We start from the raw sequence: 18,126 nt of genomic DNA, 5'->3' as shown, positions 1-18,126 counted from the left end.
GGACGGGTGTAAGACAGTAGGGAATGATGGGGACTGTGGCGAACTTGGAGAGTGCTTGCCCCGCCTCATGGCATTCAAATTAAAGACAAAAAACACTGTGAGGACCAAACAAAATCCGCTGGTGGGTCTAATGAGGCCACCAGGCCGCCATTTTGCGACCTCTGGAAGAAGGAGAAGACGAGGACAAGGACAGAGCCCTGAGAAAGACCCACGTGTAAGGGTTGGGCAGGAGGACCAGGCAAGTGTGTTCTGGAAGCTTGAGTGTTTTTGAGGAGAGAGTGATCGCCTGTCCAAAGCTGCCGAAAGGGGAAGAAGACGAGTGGAGAGCAGCCAGTGCTGTTTCTACCGGGGTGGAAATGGCTCTGCAGGTAAAGACAGCTTTGGGTCTGGGACAAATTGGTTGGAAAGAAATGTTCCCAGTTGCTGCTTTGGCCATCTCCGGACAGTGAGGCCCTCCCTCTTTACCTCCACACCCAGTGAAATGAGCCAAAGGGACTGATCTATTCACGGGAAGCACAAGCAAGCCCAGGGTTATTGGAATGCCCAAAGAGTGAGGAAAGATCTAGATACATAGAACTCACTTCCACATTTCACAGTCCAGGTAAGGACAGCAGGCATTAAGTGCTTAACGTGCCTCTTACAACCAGCCAACACCAACAGAGCAAATCTTGGAAAGTTTTTCTCTGGGTGCCAACTACTGCTAAAGCTGCTTAAGTATACCGTGTTTCCCCGAGAATGAGACCGAGCCAGACCGTCAGCTCTAATGCGTCTTTTGGAGCAAAAATCAATATAAGACCTGGTATTATTTTACTATAATGAGACCGGGTAAAATATATTATACCGGGTCTTATATTAATTTTTTCCTCCAAAAGACACATTAGAGCTGATGGTCCTCCTAGGTCTTATTTTCGGGGAGCACAGAAGAAGAAATAGTGAAAACCTTAGAACACTAGGGTTTAAAATCCAGCTCCAGCACTGACTAACTGTAGCTTTGGGCAGGTCTCTCTCTCAGCCTCAGTTTCCCCATATGTCAAACAGTGACTTCCCCGTAGGATTGAGCAGCTGGCAGGCTCAGCATAGTTCTCCCCACCGGAGAGCTGCTGTTAGCCACTGTTAACCGTCACTGGTGAAAATGCACTCAGGTGGCAAATGTGGTAGGCAAAACTGCTAAGAATGCATGCCAGCTTGTCAAAATCCCCAGAGCGTCCATGAAGGTAGGAATTGGGTGAGTGAGTGGTTGGAAACATTTCATTTTTTGACCAATTTGCTTTTGGACCATCCATCTAGAGTTGGAAGCAAGACTAGAAAATTCTTAAGAGTTCTTCCAAAGCAGCAGATCAGGCAAAAGTGGCAGAACGTAAATTGAAGAAGGGAAAAACAAAACAAAAACATTAAGGCAAAAATGCTAAAAGCTGTGAACCTATCCCAGGTGAGAGAACATGCCCACCTACTGCCTCTATAAAGAAAAATTATGAGAAAAAATGACACCTTTAAAAAGGGTATATTTGTCTCAAGGTATACAGAAGTCACTAATAAAGGTTTTCCCACCATCTTGGGTTTTTTAAAAACCTTAAAAATGTATTGAGTTAAACACATGGTTACAGTTTCATAAAGATGAAAAAGCACAGCACGTGTGCAGAATGAAACGTGAAGGACCCTTTCACAACTCACCCTCCCCTCTCTCACACCCCAAACGCACGCTGAACCAACTGCTCTCCTCCCCAGAGACAGTTTGGATGTACGTGCATATTTATAGACACTTATAGTTGCTTAAATGTTTTTACGTAAGTGGGGTCAGTTTCTATATGTTGTTTATCTTGCTTCCCCCCCACTTCAGTAATGGCCATCCATCCACATCGTTTGTTACATGTGGCGTTATGTCCTGTTTTTAAATAGTTGCATCAGTTGTCCATTAAATGGACACATTCCAGTTCCCATACCATCCCATCTGTATGAGCTGTCTGTTGATTTGTAACAAACCCCACCACTCAGTGGCAGAAAATAACAAGCGTTTATTGTCTCACAGTTGCACAGTTGTTCTGGGTCAGGAATCCAGGCACAGCTTCTCTGGGTGCCTCTGGCTCAAGGTCTTTCTCAAGGTTGCAGTCAAGGCTCAACTGGGAGAGGGCCCGCTTCCACGCTCACTCACATGCTCGTTGGCCAGATTCACTTCCTCCCAGGTGATTGGACACGGAGCCTCAGGGCCTCCCTCAGTTTCTCACCAGGTAGCCTCTTCACCGGGCAGCTCACTTCTCTGTGAGCTGGCTTCTCCAGAAGTGAGGGAGGGCACCCAAGATGGAAGCTGCTGTCTTTGTAACCTAGTCTTCAAAATGACATGTCATCGCTTTTACCATCTTCTGTTCATTACAAGTCACTAGGTCCAGCTCATACTGACACTGAGAGGATTAATTAAGAGTGTATTACCAGGAGGTGGCAATTTTAGAGGCTACTTGACACATGGGCATTTGGCTAGCTGTGTAATTTTTCACTATTATAAAAAATGCTGCAGAGGATAAGCATATATGTAATATATAGCAGCAAAATCTCAGGATTGAGCAAGAGTATGCCAATTTTAAAATATAACTTTTTTAAAATTGAGTTTTTTCATATATAAAACCATATGGTTCATACTTGAAGAGGTTCCAAAAATGCACGGTCTCTCGCAGCTCCCTTTGGAGATCAGTTACCAATTTCTTACGTGTTTCTTCAGAGATACGTACAAGCAGGTAGTGAAATATATTCATTTTGTGGCTCTTCAGTAGTGGCCTGCTTTATTTTTAAAAAAAGGTTTATTGAGGTACAATTGATATACCAAAAACCAAACATTTAATGTACACAGTTTGATGAATTGGGACATAGACATACACCCATGAAAGCGTCACTACAATCAAGGTAACAGATATATCCATCATCTCCAAAAGCTTCCTTGTGTCCTTTGGTTTTTTTGTTAGCTTGTGTATGTGTGTTAAGACTAAACATGAGAGCTACCCTCTTAAATTTAAGTGTACAGTAGAGGATTGCTAGCTATAGGCCCTGTGTTGTTCAGCAGACCTCTAGAACTTACTCGGCCTACTTTATTCTGTAGATTACTTTTTTTATCCGACAGCATATCTTGAAAAAAGCCCTCTGTCCTTTATCGTGGCTGTGTAGTCTAATTCCCTTATATGAATGCCTCCATTTTCTTAGTTGATCACCTCCCATTGGCCATGTAGGATGTTTCGGATCTTTTGGGGTGCCAAGATTTTAAACGGTGACAGAACTGCCAAATTGCCCCCTCCAAAAAACATCTGGCATACCAACAATTGTACCAACTCATTTTTTACCAGTTCAGCAGAAGCATCAGAAAAGGTGGCGGGAGAGGGTAGATGCAGTCATCTCAATGCACCTTCCCTCTGAAGGCAAGAAAGGCCCCTGGGTTTGGGGGTAGGGGAGGTCCGGGTTTTTATAATCTGGGAGCATTTAGAACAGTGTACGCTGGAGGGCAGGTGGGGGCTGAGAGACATGTGAGAAATGATGTGACAAGGATGGGAGGGTCCCAGCCCTAAGCTGATGGTGGTGGGTGTGCCTTGGGCAGGAGGCATTCACTAGTGAGGGCCAAGGCCTTCTGCTGAGATTTTGAACCCAGCCTTGTGACTACCCGCTTGCCCTTTTCTCGGCCCTGGCCTCAGACTTGCCTTCTGATCTTGGTTTCCCTATCTTTAAAATGGGGATAATCAGATTGTCAACATCATGACCTGGGTGAGGGTTTGCTGAGTTCTTAAAACAGGAAGTGCTTGGCATAGTGTTTAAGAAATATTAACTATTTCTGCTTTTCCAAGAATGATGTAGTTTTAAATTGTGATACAGGCTGGCACCAGCTCTAACAACCAGTCTGACCCATTCTAGTGTGTGTGGCTGAGGCTAACCAGGTTACTGTTTTGGGGGAACCCTGAGTAGAGTGGAGGAGGTTAAACCATTCTTTAGGAGGTAATCAAGGAACTTGACAGAAAAACAGGAAACTGTAGTGGGAGCCCCCTTTATGTTGGAGTCTTCAATTTGTACTTCATTTGTTTGAAAAATATTGACTGGATGCCTGATAGGGGTCGGAGCTGTGGCACTGAAAAGATGGATGTGGTTCCTGCCCTCATGGAAGGAGAAAGTGGCCAGATAGCTCACCTTGCAGACTAAGTTCTCCTGTCTGTAAGGCCAGGCTCTAATGAGCGGACCTTGAAGGACCCTTGTGAGATTCAAAGGAGAATTCACAGTTTTATGCTTAATAAACAGTACATACCGTGTTTCCCCGAAAATAAGACCTAGCCGGACAATTATCTCTAATGCGTCTTTTGGAGCAAAAATTATTTTCCTATAAGACCCGGTCTAATATAATTGATATAATACCGGGTCTTGTATTAATTTTTGCTCCAAAAGACGCATTAGAGCTGCTTGTCCGGCTAGGTCTTATTTTCGGGGAAACGGTACTAAACTATACAGGTTGTTCTTTGATAGGTACAACTAGAGGGAAGGGCCACCAGAGGGGACTGTAGGCAAGGCCTGGAGGCTACAGACTACAGGGCACATTGTGGTGAGTAGATAAATTGGATTAAAGGGTCGTGTGTGTGTGTGTGTGTGTGTGTGTGTGTGTGTGTGTGTGTGTGTGTTTCTGTTAGAGATGCTATCAGACTATGTTAACAAATCTGTAAGTCTTAGTGGCTTAACAAAGGATTGTCTTCGTTCCCCCACCCTTCCACCCCACTGTGACAATCTGATGTCGGTCAGGCTGGCTCTCCTCCAGCAGTGACTTAAGGGTCCCATGCTCTCGTCCAGTAACCAGCCCCAACATTTGGGTATCCTTGGTCTCTACCACTGGGAACAAGGAATAGCACACTCAGCATGAAGAGCACACTCACTCCTGTTTACCTGGGACCAGAAGTGATGCACTTGACGTCATGCCTCTTCCTGACATCGTGACTCTCACGCTTATGCTCCCACAGAACTGAATCACCCCAACCTACTACAGGGAAGCGGGTCAGGTGGTTTCCTGTTGCGCGAACACATCCCAGCCCTCTCTGTGGAGGTGTGGACAAAAAAAAAAAATTGTAGGGCAGTTGTGCACTTAAGACCTAGAGAGTCCTGTGCTGGGCTCTTGGGATATAGCTTTCAATAAGCTAGACACCGTCCGTGTCCGTACAAGGCTCCCAGTCTAATGTGGGAGACATAATTACGAATTATGATGAGAAAATTTAAGGAAGACTATATAGCGCTTGGCAAGTGTCCATCAGCCAGACCCCTTTTCTTTCTTTCTTTCTTTCTTTCTTTTCTTTTCTTTTCTTTTTACCATTTTGTAATTGCAAAAACAAAAACCGAAACCCAAGACAGAAACTGCCTTACTCCCATTTTGTCCGTGTTGTCTTGGTGTCTTTGTCTAGGTCATATACCCAACCAACCTATATGTACTCCCAGTTTGCCTTTTAAGTAAACTCAGTCAAAATGGTAGTTGATTGGTTAAACAAAAGCTGGCTAAACAGGATCATTTGAGAAGGACATACCTATATCAGGATAGGATTGGTTATGTTGCAATTACAACCCCCAAATTGCAGTGGCTCAAAATAGCAAAGGTGGATTTTCTCAGTCATGCTGCATGGAGGGTCAGCTGGAGCCTGTGCTGAGAGATCTCCAACATTGCCAAGCAGCATGGGAAAGGCACAGACAGCTCTGGTATCATGTGAGTAATTAAATGCTCCAGACTGAATTCACATAGGTTATGTTTGTTCAGATCTCATTGTCTGGAATTAATCATATGACCCCACTCAACCATATGGGGTTAGGAAGTGGAATCCTTTCCATTGCTGGGCAACTGGGAAGTTAGAAATATATGGCAAATAGTGGTAATGACCACCTAAATGCATTTTTTTTCTTATTCTTTTTTGAAATTATTTTTTTTTCAGTTACAGTTCACATTCATTATTATTTTATATTAGTTTCATAAACACTTTAAATGTTTTATTTCGACTAAAAACATTTCAACAGTCACTCATCTCTCTAGGACCAAAACCTTTTCTTTAAGTATTGGTTTCCCAGTTCTCATACAACATATTCTTGTATAAACGGCATCCACAAACCACATTTATCATTTCCAGTGTTGTTGTTTTTAAGTGACTAGAGAACCTAAAGACACTTAGGAAGCAAACCAAAAGCTGGGTATTCCTAGGTTTTTATGAGCTTTTCCATTCAATCATTTATATAGTTGCTTTTCTTGCACCTAATTTGGCAGGATTTTTTTAAGGAACTCATCTTTGTTCTTTCCAGTGCAGGAAACCTTGTTTGCCTATAAACAACTCTCTTGCATTAATATTTCGTTAGTTTGATAAGACTAAGTTATTAACTTAGGAACAACTGGCATAAACAGGTTTGGTAACAGCTACTTCTCAGGAAGTGCACAGCCTAACAGATGGGAGAACTGCTTAGTCATAATAGCCAGCTAGCTTGGGCAGTAGGTTTTACAGACGAAATGGACAGTGTCTTTCAAATTGGCACACTGGGTAAGCAAGATGGCTTCGGAGAGCTGTACCGTAGTGTTACTAATAGAATTTCAGCCTATATTTTCATCTCACATTCTGACATGTTTTCATTTTGTTCATGCTGGAGCGTATCCTAGCACACCTTTCTCCATGCTTATTCAGTCCTGGGAATTCGTACCCACACGTGTCCTGATGGGATCTGAAGGATGGGAAGGCATCAACTAAGTGGAGAGCAGGAAAGATGATCAGTGGAGACAGCAGCAGGGGCCTCCTGGCGCAGGGCCTTAGAGGCCATGGTGAGGAGTTTGTATTTCATTCTAAGGGCATTGGGAAGCCATTGGAGTGTTAAGATTAGTAGAATGAGAGACAAGGAGGCAAGAGTTAGGAGACTGTCACCCAAGCAAGAGATCTTGATGGCTTGGATCAAGGACAATGGTGAGAAATAAGGATTTAGGGAAGTTAAGGAGGCTTCTGTCCCTGTGGTTCTTTTTCCTTCCTGCTGCCAGCAATAGGGTTTCCTAACATGGTGATTATTAGGGCTCTGGAGGTACCTGTTGATATCTAACTTGCAGTCTGGGTCCAGAGAGTACTGACTCCCCATTTGGCCACAGTCTAGGTCAGACTTGGGACTCAGGGTCAGCCCTGAAGTCCTTGGGCAGGTGGCTTAGTGTGTGGGGGTGGGGGTGGGGGGACAGGGGGAGCAAGGATGGGAATTATGACCTGGAGCAGAGCTTCTTGCATTTCACAGGTCACTCTTCTGTCTCATTTGCTGGTGGCCCCTCTAGGCCCTGACCTCTAAAGGGATAGAGTGTCCCAGTCCCTGTCTATACACGTTCTTTGTGATCTCATTCATTCTCATCAATTCAAACACTGAAGACTTCTGAAGTTTCATCTCCAGACTCCTCTATCTGCATTGCTTAGTCATCTCAAACTCAACACATCACAAACAGAAGCAGGAATTTCTGCCTCCCCGCCTCCCCAACCTGCTCCTTCTATAGTCAGCTCCCTTCCACCAAATGGTACCTTCGTACAGGCAAAAACCTTGGTATTATCCTTCATCCCTCTCTCTCACTTTCTCCACAAGTCTTTTGAGCTCCAGCTTGAAAAGAAATTGTGAAAATGATCACCTCCACTGTGGCCACCCTGCCTGCGACCCATCCCATCTGTGCCTCTCGCCTGGATTATTACCAGTCTCCTCTCTGCCCTCCTGCTTCCACTCGTGCCCTACAATCTTATTATCAACACAGCAGCCAGAAGCGTTCTTAAAAAAAAGTTTAAGGTATTTCAAAAGTTATTTTTCAATAGGCATCACTTGCATATGGTAAGAAATTCCAAATAATATGAAATCGCACGGTGAGCTGCCTTACCCGTGTGTGTACTACCCACCCCTCCGTCTTCTCTCCTTAGAGTTGACTATGGATTCCAGCTTCTTCTGTAGATTTGCAGAGATACCGTGTGCATGACTGTATGCGTTCTATGAATGGTTTGTTTAAAATGTAAATAAGACTATGTCACTCCCTTGCTAAAAAACTTTTGGTGGCTCCCCAGGACCCTCCCTGCTTGTGGCATCTGGCCCTTCCCCCACTTCCACAGTTCTCCTCCCTCACTCTGCATCAGCCGCACTAGCCTCCCTTGTTTTTCTTACACTCAGGATTTGTGCCCTTGCTGTTCTCTCATCTGAGCACAGTCTATGTAGAATTGCAGGCTGCTCAAAGATCACTTTCCTGACTTACCACGGCCACCATCCCATGACCCTGTGCACTTGCTTTATTTAACATCTATCACAAACTTCGATGTTTTCCACTGTGGACCGTGGGCTCTATGACGGACCTGGTCTATTTCGGTTATCACAGTATACTCATTGCCCAGCACAGAACTGGAAATGGTACTAATAATAATGATTAAGATTTTTAAAAAGCAAACATTTAAGTCGTCATTGTACCAAGTATCGATCCTAATACTTTATTGACTCATTTGACCCTCGTAACCACTTTGGGATTGAAAAGAAATTGTGAAAATTTCTTGGATTAGCTATTATCCACATTTAGGAAACAAGAAATCTTACACAACTACTAGTAAGTGAATACGCAGTCATTTAATACTTGAGTGAACGAGGGAATCAATGAATGGCCAGGAGAGGCGGGTGCAAGAAGCCTGAGGAGGCGGCGGTGGGCGGAGCCTAGGGCTCGGGGGCCAATGGGCGCGCAGCTGTGACGGCGTCTCCTGGGGCCGCTGGCCCAGCCGAGGCCGCGTGAGGTCCGCTGGGAGTTGTGGTCCCTTGCCTACCTAGCTACGTCACTGCCTTTAAAGTTTAAGTCCTCCCCTAGTGCATGGTACGGTCCACATCTCCAAACCTCTAGGTAGGTTCTCTGGGCCCCAGGCCCATTATTCCTTCCTCCCTCTTTTTGTGGCGGCTCCTGCAGCTCCGCGGGTCCGGGACTCGGTAATACCTCCCGGTATCCTGCCCCTCAGGCAGCAACTTGGTATCGTCTTTTACGTTCACATAATGCCCCCTCCACCCTTTGGTATGGTCTTTCCTGCCACGCCCCCCTGAAGTTGTTTCTCGCACGTTCTCTGTTCCTCCCGCCCTTGCTCCAGCGGTCCAATGTATCTTCCAATTGCTGTACTCCCCGCCCCACAGCCTCTCCGTTTCCTAAGCTCCTCCAACCCTATTTTGGTACACCCCGGCCACGCCCCCTCGCGGACGCTCTTGGTACGCGCCGTGCTCCCCCACTCAACGCAGTGGTTCGGCCGCGGCGACCCCTCTCCAGCGGCGCGTCCCCCGTGCTTGGTATAGCCCAGCCCGTCTCCCCCGAAGCCGCGCGCCCGCGCCCCTCAGTCGATAGAGTCTGCAGCCCCCCGCGCGGCCCGTGGCAGCCCCCAGCCTGCTTGGCCCACGCCCGTCATGGTCCGTCCACGCCGCGCCCCGCATCGTTCCGGCGTTGGGGGCCCCCTCGGGGGTCGCGGCCGTCCCCCACGGCCCCTCACGGTTCGCGCCGCCCGCTCGCGCTCCTGGCCGGCCAGCCCCAGGGGCCCGCAGCCGCCGCGGATCCGGGCTCGCTCGGCCCCTCCCATGGTGAGCCCCCCGCCCTTTTTCTAGAGCCTTCCACGGCCCCGCCCCCGGGCTTGCGTCTTTGTCCGTGGTGGCCCCCACCTCTCTGGGGTCTCCCGGGTAGCCCGAAGGGTGGTCCCGCCAGGGGCCGGGTTCCCCCGTGGAACCCCCGGGTGGTACGCGCCGGGCTCTCCCCTTTGTTACGCTTTCGGGCCGGGGTGACGGGGGTGGGGTACGGGGGCGGGGAGGGCTCAAATTACTGCTGACTTCGCCGCCCAGTTTAAACGCGGGGTGGGGGGTGGGGGGTGGGGGGTGGGGGGCGGGCGGGCCCACGGCTGGCCTGTGCGCTTGTTTTTCCAATTGGAAAGTTGGTCTCTCTCCGGGCAGGAAACCTGTAAATGGGGGAGGGGGCTGGGGGACGGCGGCGAGAGGGGCCGTGTCTTGCCTTCGCAAGCTTAGGTGCTGCACCTTGGGGCGTTCTGCACGGCGCCCGCGGCGTGTGCGCCCAGGATTTGCACGCGCGCCCAGCTGTGGGATGCTCTTACAGATTGCAACAAAGCGAGACCTTAAACAGAGATAGAGCTTTTAAACAGAGTTTTGCAGGTACATGAAGCTACTACATATGCTTCCCCCGGCCTTAAAATATGCACATACTTTAAAAAATCTCTATAAAGCTTATCTGGAGCAGTAAAGTCTCATGTCCGGACGTTCCACGCACAGCCAAACCGTGCACACGCTTGCCCAGATGTGCGTTTTACCCTAGGCTGGGACAAGCTCGCTTCTGAACTACACTGGCTCAACGTCGTCCGTGGCACGGAGCTGTCACAGCCCCACACAAGCCTTAAACAAGCTTCTTCGGATCTTAAACGTAGATAACCAGACTCTGAACACCTTCCCAAACTTAAACATTCACCTTCCCTCACTGCCTCTCCTCTTCTGTCAGCATTCACATCTCGTTGTTTGCTGGGTCCTCACTAAGGCTTTCACCCAAGTACTGAACAGGCTTCCTATGCACTAAACCATCCAGATGTTGGAGGCACAGCTAAATTGTGCACACACTTGCTGGGATGGGAGATTTCCTCCAGGGTTGCACTGAAGCCCAGCCCTTGCATGTGATCCTCCCACCTTGCTGTGTGCGGGTGTTCCTGGGTTTAGGCAGGCATTCCTGGTCTTTATGCTCCAGATCAAAACCTCTTTCAAGTCTTTCTTGGCCGGCCTGCCCTCCCAGATAAGCATACTTGAAACACGTGTCCCTGGAGTTTACACTGACTGGGTCCTCAGGTGTGTTCACCTGGGTTCTCCAGTTGGGTGCTTTAACTATAGTTGTGGCACCTACAAACCTGGGGCTTTGATGCCCGTTCTCCATCTCAGACGCACTCCAGCATTCAACACACCAACATGTTCTGCACTCAGGTTTTCTTCCTCATCTCATACGATTGCCCAGATCCCAGAACCACCTGCCCAGATGGAGAGCATGATTGCTCAGGAATTTTTGCTTTCTAAACCACCCAAAATAAAATTGTTCCTGCCTGTCATTATTCTGGGACAGAAAACATCTGTGTAGCTTATGGGACATTTAGAAATGCCCATTAGTAACAAGACAAAAGTAACAACCATTGATCCCCCCCACACATACCTGGAGGCATTTACTAGTGAGATTTTCGTAGGGTTCCTGCTGTTGGGCTGTTCCAAAGCCTTCACTTGTTTGCTTTGAGATGTTTTTGGTTTAAAAAAAGATGGCTGGGAGAATACCCTGTGAGTAGACTGTAGCTTTCCTTGGTTTTATTGCTGGAACATTCTGGTGTTCTGCAAATGCTCTTGAGATGCTGTGTTTGAGACCCCTCCAGGTGTCGTCACGCTGCCTCATCCACAAGTCTCCCCATCTCCCTGGATGCTTCTGTACTATGTGTGCTTCTGCTTTCTGCCTCCCGGGGGTCAGCCTGACATGGCTGCAACCTGGGGTGTGCGAGGGAGCGAGGGCCAGCAACCGCCTGGGAAGGTTGGCGGGAGTCAGAGGGAGAGTCTGGACTGTCTCTTGACGGTCATGAGGAGCCTGGGAAGGCTTTGAGCGTGGGCAGGACGGTGCAAACCAGTGTGCCAGACAGACACAGCCCAGGCTGGCTGGTGCATAGGCAGGGTTTTGAGGAGGCCCTGGACTCCAGAGCGCTGGCTTCTGAGTTGGGTCTCAGTAGAGGGAACAAGAATGGATCAGGCTGGGAAAGTGAGTGGGTGGCACCTTCTGAGCGGGTGAGGTGGTATTCTAGGCTTGGAGCACAGCTGGAGCAAAGGCTGGGAGGGGAAGCGGGCTGGTGGCTTTCAGGGACCCTGCATAGGCCAATGTCGAGATGACAAGTGGGTTCTAGGGAGAAGGGTCCTGGGATGGTGGCAGGAAAAAGTGGGTGTCAGCCACATGAGGTCTTTATCCCTGGGATACTGGGTTTGGACATGGCCTTACATACGGCCTCGGGCATTTCCAAGTAGGAAATTTGGGTCTGAACATTGGGATGTCCCCTCTGGAGCCTGTGGGGAACAGCCTGCCCTTGCAGGTCCCTCAGTCTCAATTTCCCCACCCCTCTGCCACAGCAAGGTGCTCGGGTCTTCGGGGCCCTGGGTCCCATCGGGCCTTCCTCTCCAGGGCTTGCCCTCGGGGGTCTGGTGGTAGGCGAGCACCGGCTCAGCAACAAGCTGCTGGCCTGGAGTGGCGTCCTCGAGTGGCAGGAGGTGAGCAGTCCATGTCAGACCTGTGAGTCTCCATCAGGCTGGGGGCAGCCCTGAGGGTCCTGTCTACCCCTGTGGGGGGCGGGGGGCTGGCCTGGATATCCGAGCTGTGTCCAGTGAGCCCTTCTGCTCCCACCACAGAAGCGCAGACCCTATTCTGACTCCACCGCGAAGCTGAAGCGGACCCTCCCCTGCCAGGCCTACGTAAACCAGGGCGAGAACCTGTGAGTGCCCGGTGGGCGGGTAGGCGGGCGGCTGGGGGCCGGGGCCCCCCTGACCCTCTCCTCCTGCAGGGAGACGGACCAATGGCCGCAGAAGCTGATCATGCAGCTGATCCCACAGCAGCTGCTGGTGAGACCCTCCCCCAGGCCCCCCGTATGCTCCTCAGAGCACCCCACCCCCGCAGTGACCCAGCTGTCCCCTTGTTGCCCCCAGACCACCCTGGGCCCCCTGTTCCGCAACTCCCAGCTGGCGCAGTTCCACTTCACCAACAGAGACTGCGACTCCCTCAAGGGGCTCTGCCGCGTCATGGGCAATGGCTTTGTGAGTAGGGCAGTGAGCACGGGTGGGTGGCGGGCGCAGGGGCCGCTCTGGGCACTTTGGTGACAGTGCAGCAGGAGGCAGCTGTGCCGGGGCCATCCAAGGCCGAGGCTGGCGGAGCCACTCTTTCCTGGCATCTTGGGCCCTGTCTGTAATTAGGGTCTCAGAAATTCTCTGGAGTAGAGGGAAGGTATCCCCCTGCCTCAGGCTCCTGTGTCTGGCCGCGCCGAGAGTTGGCCGTGGAGGATGTGAGTGAGTGCAGGGACCAGCCCTCCTGGGACCCAGCAGGTGGCTGGGATGTGGTAAACGGGTGCGGAGGAGGGAGCCAGGAGGAGGGGCGGTCTGTGCTGGGCTCAGTTTTCTCATCTGGCAAGTGGGGCTAACGGGCCACTGGGAGGCGTGTGAGCTGGTGGCTAATGCTTGAGATTGATTTGAGTGCATAGTAAGTGCTCAGGAAACATGAGCAGCTGAGGTGGTCAGTTTGACATGTCTCTGCAGCCCCTGAGGTCTGGGCCTGAGTTTCAGTGGCAAAGCCTTTCCAGGGGTCTGGTTGTGGAAGCAGAGGCAGGTGCTACAGAGGGGTGGGGACAAGGTAAGAGTGACTTGTCTGCCCAGGAAGCCCAGAGGACTTTACTCTGGGGTCCCCTCCAGTCCCTGCTCCCCTGTGGGGACAGGCTGTTGCCCGCAGGGAGTCCTATCTGTGCCCCGACCCCTGATGTGCAGGTGGATCCCCTTTCCCTCAGGGCCTGGACAGACCAAGGGGTGTGACTGGTGTGGGGTCTCTTGCCTGACCAGTCACCCTTTCACTCAGCACCGTTTGCTGAGGGCCTGCTCTGTGCCCAGCCCCAGGCTGCAGGGAAGATGGACATCACCCTGTTGCCTGTTGGTCACACTCCTGGTCCTCGTAGGTCTGGGAGGGCCAATTGTACGTGGCTCCCAGGGCGGGTTCCATGAGCAAGTGGACCTGGGGCTTGAGCTGGGGGCAAGAGAAGTCAGGCAGGTGACTCTGGGCGTGTCCTCAGAAGTACCTGCCTCTTCACACCCCAGCTGGGACTCATTCCCTCACGTCCCACCAAGGCACTAGCATCTCAAATACGAACCATCTGTGTGGCATTTACTGTGTACACTCTTGTCCTGCCGTTTTACAGATGGTGAAACAGGTCCAGAAATGAGGTACCTTGTCCTAGGTCAGGCAGCTAGGAGGAAGCAGACCTGGGCCGGCCCTTCCTGGCAGCTGCTCTGGCATCGGCAGCAACCTCTTCCCTGGCTCCGTGAGACAGGGCTGGCATCAGAGGGCGACTGTCCCAGGCCCTAACCCCAACCCCAAATTCCTTGTGGGGGTACCGAGCAGCACATTCACACACTCTTGAAACATGTTTTGGGGCCATGGGGCTGACTTTGAAGACTGTCCCGTGACAGGCAGGCTTGGGTGAGCACGGAGGGACATGTGGCCCCCTTGGCAGTGCTCTGGGTCCCTGACTTCCTGCCGCCACCCCCCACCCACCCCCGCAGGCGGGCTGCATGCTCTTCCCCCACATCTCCCCCTGCGAGGTGCGCGTGCTCATGCTCCTGTACTCGTCCAAGAAGAAGATCTTCATGGGCCTCATCCCCTATGACCAGAGCGGCTTCGTCAACGCCATCCGGCAGGTCATCACCACCCGCAAACAGGTGCGCTCGGCCCGGGCGCTGGGCGTGCCAGGGAGGCTTTGAAAGGCAGACGGATGACTGAGGGAGGTTCCCAGGGGCAGGACTCGCGTGTAGAGCTGGGAGGCCCCAGAAGGTGACTGCTTCCTGGGTCATCCCTTGGCAATTATTAAGTGTTCCCTTCTCCCAAAAGTGTCCCAGTTTGTGCAACAAGTTTTATAGCTGTCCAGTTCTTACAGGCAGATCCTATGGGCTTTGTACCCCAAGCTGACGGGCCGGGACTTGTCCTGGAGCACTTGGGGAGCCATGGGAGGTCTGTGAGCAGGTGAGGGGCAGAGCCATCTCTGGGGAGCCTGTGGCGCTGTGGACAGACCGGGGGCTAAGAAGCCAGACAGGAGGCTGGGGCAGAAGCCCCTGGGGAACTCCTGGGACACCGTCCCACCCATCTCCTCCCACAGGCAGTGGGGCCTGGTGGTGTTGCGGGCCCAGTCCAGATTGTCAACAACAAGTTCCTGGCTTGGAGTGGAGTCATGGAGTGGCAGGAGGTGAGCCCTGGGGTGGCCTGGGTCACCTTGGGACCGGTGCACCCCCCACTCCTGATGTCTCCTCTTCCTCTCCCAAAAGCCCAGACCTGAGCCCAACAGCCGGTCTAAGAGGTGGCTGCCGTCGCACGTCTATGTGAACCAAGGGGAGATCCTGTGAGTGTCGGGCTGGGGGCAGAGACAGCGTCTCCGCGAGACCTGGCCTGCTGACCCTCGTCCCCTCGTGCCTGCAGGAGGACCGAGCAGTGGCCAAGGAAGCTGTACATGCAGCTCATCCCCCAACAGCTGCTGGTGAGTGGTGAGGGGGCTCAGGTTCAGGCCTGAGGGCCATGGGGGTGGCGAGGGTTCTTCCCCCAAGCAGGGCACCCTGAGTTGCCAGCTGGAGGAAGGCTTTCTGGGTGGAGGGACAGCATGTGCAAAGGCCCTGTGGCTGGTGGCTGGCCTGCCCAGCAAGTGGAGGTAGGCAGGTCCCGCAGACCTGGCTTCAAGGGGCCACAGGGCCTGTCTGAGATATAACCTGGGGTGAGGCCCCAGGCTAGGTGCCGCCCTGCAGGGAGGGAGGGAGAAGGGGCAGGCAGTGTGGCTGTGGACTGTCCGTGCTCCTGTGCCTCATGGAGCCGCCCTTGCCGTTTTCCTGTAGACCACACTGGTGCCGCTGTTCCGGAACTCCCGCCTGGTGCAGTTCCACTTCACCAAGGACCTGGAGACGCTCAAGAGCCTGTGCCGGATCATGGACAATGGCTTTGTGAGTAGGGCCATAGGCAGGGTGATGCCGAGGCAGAACAGGGCAGACGAGAGGCTCTGTAGGATAGAAACAGCCACATCCACCTCCTGTTTAAACACAAGATGAACCAGAGGGACACTGTCCCCAGAACCAACTGGATAGTGATGGCAGCCCACAGTGATGTCGTGTTTGCCATGTGCCTGCCTAGGTGCTGGCTCCCAGTCCACCCAACTCCCCTGGGGCTCTGTGTTGTCCTGACCCGGTTTTACAGATGGGGAAACTGAGGCTCAGGCAGTGCCAGCAAGTGCCGGGGTGAAGACTGGAGCCCATTTTGCTGTGTGCCTTCAGGGCCTGTCCCCCGCTGCTGCGTCTGGGTTTACCCAGAGGGCCAGGGTTACTATCTGTGCTCCCCTGTCCCTACCTGCCGCCTTCCTCCCGCCGCCCTCCCCAGGCACAGGTGCTCTTGTCACTCCAGGTTTTCCAGTGGGAAACCTGAGGCTCTTGAAGGCCCTACACCAGGTAGGGAGGTGTGTCAGCTCCCAGTCCAGCAGGGCTGGGCCTCAGTCCCGCAGTTTTGAAAGCAAAGTCATCGCTGTCCACCTTTTGCACGTCTGCTATGTAGGAGGGACCTCTGTCCCCAGATTTACTATTTATTTTAAGTCAACCAAAGTAATCACAGCTGCACAGTTGTGTATTTGAGGGGCCAGTTGTGTATTTCTTTTGTGTTAAAGTTTAAAAGCACAGCGCTCCCTCAGGGCCATGTGTAGTGACCCCATTGAACCCCAGGATGGCCCTCCGCTCTGCTCACTTGGGGCCCAGGCTCAGATGTGGCAAGGGCGGCGGGTCCTGGGATCCCCAGAGGGTTTCCTCTTAGAGACCTGTCTGCAGGTTGTACAGGGTCAGCATTGCCCCTCCTGGCTCTGGGGACCTGCGAGTCCTCAAGCTTTCAGCCTGGGTTGGCCCACCTGTGACGTGGGGGTGGTGATCCCTGGGACTAGAGAGGGAGGAGCCAAGGAAGTGGATGGGGAGCACATGGCGCATTGCACCCCCATCCCCAGCTGGGTGGAGGGGAGCAGTTAGTGCGCAGGCCCCGGGCTCTCTCGGTTTGGCTACCTCGGGGGGCTGCACAAGGTGGGGAACCTCAGAGCTGGTGTCTTTCCCATGAGCCTCTGTGCACGGGTTTGGTCATGGCCGGTCCTGCACAAGGTGTCGCAGGCACGATGTCGGGCATCCGTGCACTTGCCTGTTCCATAGGTGCCGCTCGCATCAGCAGGCCCACGGTAGCCTCAGAGCTCGTGCAGCTCCTCTGTGCAGAGCCCGCAGGGCTGGGCCTCCATGTCCCCAAGGGGGGCTCGTAATAGAGCTGTGAGGACAGCAGTTAGTACGCACCAGCTCTGTCTGGGATGCTGGCCTGTGTGGTCTGCGCCTGCTGTGTCCGGGAGGAGCGCCTGTGACGCCCGCTCCGCCCACCCCCGGCAGGCGGGCTGCGTGCACTTCTCCTACAAGGCGTCGTGCGAGGTGCGCGTGCTCATGCTGCTGTACTCCTCGGAGAAGAAGATCTTCATCGGCCTCATCCCCCACGACCAGGGCAACTTTGTCAACGGCATCCGGCGCGTCATTGCCAACCAGCAGCAGGTCCTGCAGAGGAACCTGGAGCAGGAGCAGCAGCAGCGAGGGGTGAGGCAGGGGTGGCCCCCGGCACTCTTCTTACCTCCAGCCCCTCCAGCTACTGACTCTCCTCCCCGGCTTCTTCCGCCACAGATGGGGGGTTAGTGGCCACCACTAGGCTGGGCCCTCCAGGAGTCACAGACGCGGCCCCCGCTGAGATTGGTGAGTGGCAGTCAGGTGGAGTGCGGGCTGGATGTGCTGGGAGTTTGGGGAGAAGTAGTGTGACCTTGGCTTTGAAGAGAGCAGAGCAGCAGCACAGCAGTCCCCAGTGGTACGCTCCCCCCAGGAAGCGATGGGAACCTGCAGGAAGAGGCCCTTCCCTAGTCCCCAGTGCCCTGTAGGTGCATCTGTCCAGGTACTGGGGGCTGCTGGAGCCCCCTTCCAGCTCCTCCCACTGTCCCCCTGCCCCAGGTCAGATGCTTCTGAGCAGGGGCCCCTGGAGACCGCAGCTGCCCAGTGAGATGGAGGACAGCGTCCTGAGATATCTCCAAGGACAGTCCCCACCCATGTACGTTTCCCCAATAAAGTCTTTTAAAAGCCCACTGGCCACCGTGTCGAGTGCCTGTAGTCATGGCCTTGAAAGCCTCATCCTTACCCTTGGCAGGAGAGGCAGTTAGTCCTGAGGTGGGCTGAGTGCTTGACTCAGGGCCAAGCCCCCAGCTGTGCCTGTCCCAGGAGCCCCAGCCCACCTTGGGGACTAGTGGGGTCTGCCTTCAGCTGAGTGGCCCACCCTTTTTCCCA

At 52.7% G+C, this 18,126-nt stretch overlaps 1 protein-coding gene across 3 annotated transcripts; it reads left to right on the top strand.

Moving 5' to 3' along the window:
- Nucleotides 1-9,173: 9,173 nt before the first annotated feature.
- PTOV1 (PTOV1 extended AT-hook containing adaptor protein) lies at nt 9,174-17,927 on the top strand. Of its 3 annotated transcripts, none has more exons than XM_088800035.1 (13): nt 9,174-9,573; nt 12,133-12,270; nt 12,409-12,491; nt 12,561-12,618; nt 12,703-12,810; nt 14,320-14,475; nt 14,910-14,996; nt 15,076-15,149; nt 15,227-15,284; nt 15,634-15,738; nt 17,197-17,394; nt 17,479-17,547; nt 17,802-17,927. In XM_088800035.1, exons 1-12 carry the CDS (start codon nt 9,403-9,405, stop codon nt 17,488-17,490), a joined length of 1,248 nt encoding a protein of 415 aa, XP_088656161.1. In that variant the 5' UTR covers nt 9,174-9,402; the 3' UTR covers nt 17,491-17,547; nt 17,802-17,927. The 3 variants fall into 3 exon arrangements, with proteins under 3 accessions (XP_088656161.1, XP_074172173.1, XP_074172174.1); XM_074316072.2 differs by having other exon boundaries at nt 17,797-17,927; XM_074316073.2 differs by lacking the exon at nt 12,703-12,810 and having other exon boundaries at nt 17,797-17,927.
- The last annotated feature ends 199 nt before the right edge of the window (nt 17,928-18,126 follow it).

This window comes from Rhinolophus sinicus, chromosome 8 (genome assembly GCF_057876585.1).
Source record: "Rhinolophus sinicus isolate RSI-liver-muscle chromosome 8, RSI-T2T, whole genome shotgun sequence".
NCBI lineage: Eukaryota > Metazoa > Chordata > Mammalia > Chiroptera > Rhinolophidae > Rhinolophus > Rhinolophus sinicus.
Note: the sequence above shows the minus strand (reverse complement) of the source record. Positions and strands in the feature narration are given on the sequence as shown.